The sequence below is a fragment of the Stegastes partitus genome, unplaced genomic scaffold, assembly GCF_000690725.1.
Source record: "Stegastes partitus isolate 25-593 unplaced genomic scaffold, Stegastes_partitus-1.0.2 Scaffold1319, whole genome shotgun sequence".
NCBI lineage: Eukaryota > Metazoa > Chordata > Actinopteri > Pomacentridae > Stegastes > Stegastes partitus.
The window spans coordinates 35,797-42,625 of NW_007579050.1; the positions used below are offsets into that span (position 1 = coordinate 35,797).

Consider the following 6,829-nt stretch of genomic DNA (forward strand, 5'->3'; position numbering starts at 1 on the left):
TGAAACAGGCCAGATTGAGCCGTTGATACAATATACCTGGGCATAGTTTGGCCTTGGTCAACAAATACCCAGGGTATAAAATAGCCTATGCTGGTTTCACCCTGGGGTAAATTGTGGCCTAGTAGTCCAGATTACACCTCCTTGTGTTTTTCATAATAACATAACACCAAGGACAATTTTCCCTTCAACATTATTGTTTAGTCACATCATGACTATTAGCAAAATGATGCCATAGTTCCTAATTTACATAATTATAGAACAACAGAAACACAAAAATCCCTTCACAGCTTATTGTGATAATGTTGATTTTGTAACCTAAAAGGCCATTTTTGGCTTTACCAAGTTTCAGAATTGTCTATACGTATGTTGTGAAAAAAAAAAAAAAAAGTCTAATTTCTGTCTTTTGGACTGTTAAAGCGTGGACGTTTTTGTCTTTTTCCAGTTATGAGTCCATGTGATGCTCACACATGGAGCAGTTTTTCTAAGGTTTCCAAAAAAGTGCCAAACCCACACCGAAGTACTATAATTCATTACATTATTGTCAATCATGATGCCAAGGAAACTGAAGCAGTTTGTTGGCTGTATTGGAAATTTACAAGATTTTAAAAGTTAGTTGCAACTATGCTGGTTTCCTTTTTGACTAATTCAGAAAGAGCTCATATTGTTGAGCTGCATTTGATTAGTTTGCAAGTTAAGTGAAGGAAATTGTGTGTTGTTGTAGATAAGGTTGTGTCATCAGGAACAAAAACAAGAACTTAATGTGATAGAGGTCTAAACCAGGCGGTCGTCTTGCCTGTAACACTGGAACCTGCAGTAATACAACGAGACACAAATGGTGGATCCAAACCTGCATGAGTCCTGGGAGGGTAGCAGGTCCAAAGCTTCAGCTGGACCCACAAGTCCAGGTAGTGAACCTTAGAGCCAAGTTCCCACTTTGCTTTTCTCAATACACCAAGTTGTCTAGTGGAGCACACAAACTTTTATTTGTTTTCAAAATATTTTGTTAATTTTCATCGTTTATTGCGCAGTCAAAACACATTTTCAGTGAAAGTTGTTCTCGGCAGATGTGTGAAGAACTCTTAGTTGTGAACCTTTAGCACCGTTTAGGTCCCCTGAGATAGTTCACTTCACACCTATGACTCCTGATCCATACCCAGAGTATGCTGGGAAAGATATCACTCCTCAGGGAAGAAGAAAGATGGATGAATAACTGTTATTTTAAAAAAATATTTGTGTTGCTGCAAGGTGGATCAGTGGTTAGCACCATTGCCTCGCAGCTAGAAGGTCGCCGGTTCGCGTCCCGGTGAGGACACCCGGGATCTTTCTGCGTGGAGTCTCCATGTTCTCCCCGTGCAGCGTGGGTTCTCTCCGGGTTCTCCGGCTTCCTCCCACANTGACCCTAGTGAGGATTAAACAGTGTATAGATAATGGATGGATTTATGTTACACTTGAAAACATCTCTTTGACAGATTCAGGAACTGCATATTTCACATTTGTCTTTAATATTTGTTTTGCTATGGTGGCGAAAAGAGTATATTATATTTTACATATATTACAGTAAAAATGTGTATTTGTTATGTTTTTATTCATCCTTTACTTTGAAAAAATAACTGTATATATCATTTGCTTGGCTGGCTCAAGTAGCATCATGTGTGGCATTTTATCAGTTTTCATTACGTACTCGTAGTAACTGGTGTGTAAAAGTGGTGGATTTCCTCTTTGATAAATCTTTGTTCTAAAGAAAAGCTTACTATTGTTAGTAATTTGTTTATTGTGGTAAATATATGTTAACACATGCATTGTATATCGCATAATAAATTACTTCTGATATGGTTTGATGTGGTCTGTATGGAGTGCTTTAGTATTTATTTAATGATGTGGTGCTTTTGTTGTAATTTTCCAAAATCTAAAATGTAATATCTTAAAAAGAAGAAAGCAAAAAGAGGGGGTAATATTTTAATACTTTATTTTCATCAACAACCTCTCCAGTGTAGCCATCCAAAATCTCATGTAGGAAATCAGCTATAAGAATAAAGAGAAAAACAACTTGATTTCATTTCTGGTCATTTCACAGGTGCGTGGGCATGAAGCACGTTTCTCTAAAATGTTGGATTCCACCGTTTCAGCAAGAAAAAGATAAGCAGAACAAAGATACTGTTTTTGAGGTTTGCAAGCATACAGATGGCACGAGTTGAATCCACATGCGATGGATTTAAAACCAGGCACCCCTCAAAAGCTGAAGAAAATTTTCATCTAGCGGGCTATAACCTTGTTAGTCAAGCAAGTGCTGGTACAAAGACCCCCTGTCTCATTCAGTGGGGTACAGCAGGAAGCCGGAGAAAGTGTTGTAGTGGTGGTAGCTGTCGCAGATGCAACATCCGATGGGCAGGGTGACCATCACCTTGTCCCCGGCCTTCAGGTGAAGGGCCAACACAACAGTTACGCTGTCCTCTTGGTCTTGCTTATTTTTTTCACTGGGTCCTGCCACCACTTTACCGTTAACATGCAAGATTGCGCAGGCGGCCAAGGTGTTGCCAGGAGAGCCGGCATCGCTGTAGACGGTGAGGGCGATGACGTAGACGCCAGAGCGGGGAACAGTGAAGATGCCAGTGCTCGTATTGTAGCTGCCTCCCAGGTTGAGGAAGGCGTGTTTGTAGTCGATGGTTTTGTTGCTGCGGAAGGGGCCCATGCATCTCATGTTTTCTTCACTGTTTAGAGAGACGGAGAAGGCAACACGGCTGTCTGGAAATGCAACGGGAGACGACAGGTTAGAAATTTGAACAGTGGATCGGGGTCTTCAAGACACTTTGAAATTCCTCATCACTCACCTTTGATCATGTTGAGATACTGTAGTGCTTCTGTGTAATGGTCCTCCAGCGTATTCAGGGTGTCGGTAAAGTACCTCCTCAGCCAGTACGTCTGTTGCGTCATCTTGCAGCAACCACAGTAACGGTCGGACTTTTTGCATGCTGAACACAAATAAATCCACATGAATACACTTGCAGAAGAGATGGCACACTTGATTATGGAACCACAAATCCTTACCGCTGCCTGCGTTGGGACCTGGAGTTGGCATTGTGTAGTCGGTTTTAGGGTCAGGTTTTTCCCAGCTATACGGATTTGCAAGAGCTGCATGCAGCAGGCACAGCAACACAACAGCTGGGGAGGAAAGAGTAAGACGACATTTACCACTGAAAGCTTTGTATCAGATGCCAGTTTGGTGTGCAAGTGTCTCACCTCTCATGCTGATGCTAAACGGTGACAGTTTCAGAAGCGCAGAAGATGTGACGGAATGATCAGCAGAGGAAGCATCAAGGATATATATTTTTCTCAGAGCTCCTCCCTTGTTACCTCTCAGTTTTATCCCTCCTCTTCTGACATTACTCCACCTGGTTTATGTTTTGTTTTGTTTTTTTTTTAATCATCCACCCTATTTGTCTTTATAACTGTACAGCTGGGGATGTCTCAATGTCATCATCACCAGGCGCTCTCACTTTCCAAAATCCCTCAAAAGCAGACACACGCCCTCCAGGGCATTGTTATCGATGCGGGCCAGGTGTCGTGTGTCGTCTGGAAACAGGTGTCAGCGCTGTATCATCAGCAAACAAGCCATGCCTGAGAGTTTAAATGTGCATTTCGGTGCAAGTAATTTTTTTTTTTTCTTACCTACAAGCAGGAAGTCACAAATCAGCTTGAGTTCCTCGGGAAGCTGCACAGTCCCTTAAATAGAAAAATATTAGAGTTACTGGTCGACTGCACCAATCTGTTCTTGATTTTTCTTTTGGGTTACCAGAAAGATTGCCCTATAAAACGTAGAAATGCACACATACATTATATATTTATATTCCATTCATGAAAGAAAATCCCCTTTTCAGTTGTTATTTGAGGCGTCTCCATCCACCTGCTGACTTCTGTCACCTCCCCGCTTCCTTCTACACATGCAGCCTGAGTAGCAATGATTTTAATCTACCTGCTACTAGTTCATGCATCTGAAGAGTTTATTTGCAAAAACAAGCAACTGTGTAATTTTGTAGATTTTCAGAAAACTTGTTTTTTTTGTTGAGATGATATCAATCAGACTGAAGCTGAGTGGATCTGACTCAGTAGAAATTACAAAAAGAGATGTAACTTGAGTTTGATAGATGTTGTCTCAGGTAGATGATGGAAAAGTGGGTTTTCTGAAGGTTTGTGAAGATGGAGTTATCTGTTGTAAATGAACTCTTTCAGCCCAGTGCCCGGTGTCGTCGCCGTTCAGCCACGTCTTTGTCTTCTTCACTGATTTCGTTACAGATATGTGACCCATCTGCACGGAATCAGTCGCATTGCGCCTGACAGTGTTTGACGGCAATATGGAAATATAATATATTACGTACACGTAGAAAACAACTAAATGAGCCGATCTCGGTAATAAACCCAAAATCAATATTTTATCATGTGTTAACATCATTCGGGCTGCATATGGGATATAGCCCAAGGTGCAATGTGACAGATTTCGTGCAGATGCGGTTGCATGTAGTGTTTTCAGATTTATACACAAAGTCGCTCTAAAAAAAGTTAACATTATATGTGTGTTGTAGTTGTGCTGTACTTCTGTGGCACAAAACAATCCTCTTCTGATGAGTTTATTATGGACTCGTGTGTGTGGTGATATGACATTCCTTTCAGTTTATCTTCATATTTCATGAGGAATACAGTTTTGTAATTGTGACTAAATGTGCACAGCTCTTGGGGTTCTATCGTTTTATTAGCAGGTGGTCTAATATTTACTCCAGCCGTGTAAAAAAACAACAACATCATAGTTTTTTTACATTAAATGTAATGTAATGTTTGGATCTTTGGTTTTTTTTGTTTTTTTTTTAAGGAGACTGAAACAAAAGAATTCACAAGATCAACTGTTTGTTTAGAAATCTAGTTTATTTTGTTGGTAAGCTTGACAGATCACATCATTTAATTTGCTAAAGACCAGCAACAGTCAAGATAATTACACACAAAAGACAGAAAAGGTTTGCAAGCTCAGAAATTGCACAAGTGGAATCCAGAGAAGATGCATTCAAATCATTCCTCAAAGCTGAAATCTCAATCACTAACAGGACATAATCTCAGGAAAAATAAATGGTGAGAGTACAACAGATCATGAGTTACAAGCCACTGGTGTCGCCGTACAAAGATTTCATCTAGCAGACGTCAATCTTTTCAGTATAGGGCAGAAGTTGGTACAAAGCACAGCGCAGTTACGCTGTGGTATAGTGAGTGTGGTCGTCAGCATACAGCAGGAAGCCAGTGAAAGTGTTATAGTGGCTTTTGTTGTCGCAGATGAAACATCCTGCAGGCAGGATGACCGCCACCTCGTCCCCAGCATTCAAGCCAATGCCCACTACAATGGTGGTGCTGTCCTCTTGGTCTTCATTGTTTTTTTCAGTGGATCCTGACACCACCATACCGTTCTTCTGCAGGCTGGCGCAGACGGCTATGGTTTGGTTAACATCGCTAACTTTACTGTAGACAGTGACGGCGAAGCTGTAGAAACCAGAGCGGGGAGCAGTGTAGATACCAGTGTTCACGTTGTAGCCGCCTCCCAGGTTGAGGAATACGTGTTCGTATATGATGACCATGTTCTCAGCGAAGGGGCCAAAGCAGGTCATATTGTTGGCATTGTTCAGAGCGACAGAGAAGGCGCTACGGCTGGCTGCAGATCCAGAGGAAGAACTGGTCAAGTCAGAGAACTAAACAGTGTCCTGGTGTGTGGGACTCATAGACGTGTTACTCACCTCTCATATTCATGAGGGCAGTTTTGGATTTCATCAGCAGCTCATGCATGTGGTACACACTCTTGTTAAAGTACATTTCCATCCTGTTCATTTGTCTCTCCATCAGACAACAGCCACAAGACTCCTGGTCGTAACACTCTGCACACACAAGCACAAGTACGAGTTCACAGACGACAGTATGTGGAGACGAAACATTCAGACAACAGACCTATTTCTTTGAAGTCTCTCACTTAGATAGTGGTCTGCTCTGGGTGTTGTGTGGTCTTTTGGATCCCAGGAAAACATTCCCCAGACCGCTGCAGGCAGCAGACACAGCAATATGATTGCTGGAAGAAAAAAAGAGCAAAGACAAGCATGATTAGTTCCAGAAAGACTCACCATAAGCTGCAGTGAGCTGACACTGAGTCCTTTTCTATCCCTTTCCTAATTTTTCACAGACAAGCTTTAACAGTAGACCTTCAGAAATTGTAAAATTCCTCCATTATGCTTTACTTTATTCCTCAAACTGTTATTGTTTTGTCTGATTGTATTATAAAGGCACTAATGAGCCATCTACAGCTGAGAAGTCGTTCTTGTTCATGATAGCAGTTACACCTCATATCTGGTCTCACCTCTCATCTTGATGCTTGTGAAGGATGGTGAAGCTTCTGAAGGTTAGAAAGTGTGCAGACTGATCAGGAGACAAGCGTGGTGGATATATATATATTTTTTGCCCAGAGCTCCTCCCTTGACACCTCTTAGTTTTATTCCACCTCCTTAAACATCGCTCCTCCTTGTTTTTTTTTTTTTTAATGTATTACGTTCGGCCCATTAGCCTTTATAACTTTATAACTGAAGCTGTATTTCTTCATCACTAGGGGCTCTCAGTTTCTAAAATTCACACAGGAGCAGACACACACTCTCTTTGTTACTGATGCTGCCCAGATATCACCTGTCACCTGAGATGAACCCGGTTTTCAATGCTTTCTCAAAGGCAGCTGAACGTTGTGATGCATTGTTGAAACTTTTTTTTATGGTCAACATACATGATATTTTCACTGAACACTGGGTCTGTTTCAACC

At 41.4% G+C, this 6,829-nt stretch overlaps 1 protein-coding gene across 1 annotated transcript; it reads right to left on the reverse strand.

Annotated features, from left to right (window-relative positions):
- Positions 1-5,231: 5,231 nt before the first annotated feature.
- LOC103369700 (C1q-related factor-like) lies at positions 5,232-6,441 on the reverse strand. The gene is made up of 4 exons (XM_008298478.1): positions 6,380-6,441; positions 5,999-6,094; positions 5,769-5,906; positions 5,232-5,686 (listed from the first exon to the last, which is right to left on the reverse strand). The coding sequence occupies exons 1-4, from the start codon at positions 6,384-6,386 to the stop codon at positions 5,232-5,234; spliced, it is 696 nt and encodes a 231-aa protein (XP_008296700.1). The 5' UTR covers positions 6,387-6,441.
- Between the last annotated feature and the right edge of the window lie 388 nt (positions 6,442-6,829).

What these genes read in the sequence shown, in the direction of transcription:
- LOC103369700 (XM_008298478.1), bottom strand. An exon ending in CAGAGCAGACCACTATCTAA is followed by an intron (nt 5,907 to 5,998) that starts GTGAGAGACTTC and finishes TTGTGTGTGCAG; the next exon opens with AGTGTTACGACCAGGAGTCT. An exon ending in TGCCCTCATGAATATGAGAG is followed by an intron (nt 5,687 to 5,768) that starts GTGAGTAACACG and finishes CTGGATCTGCAG; the next exon opens with CCAGCCGTAGCGCCTTCTCT.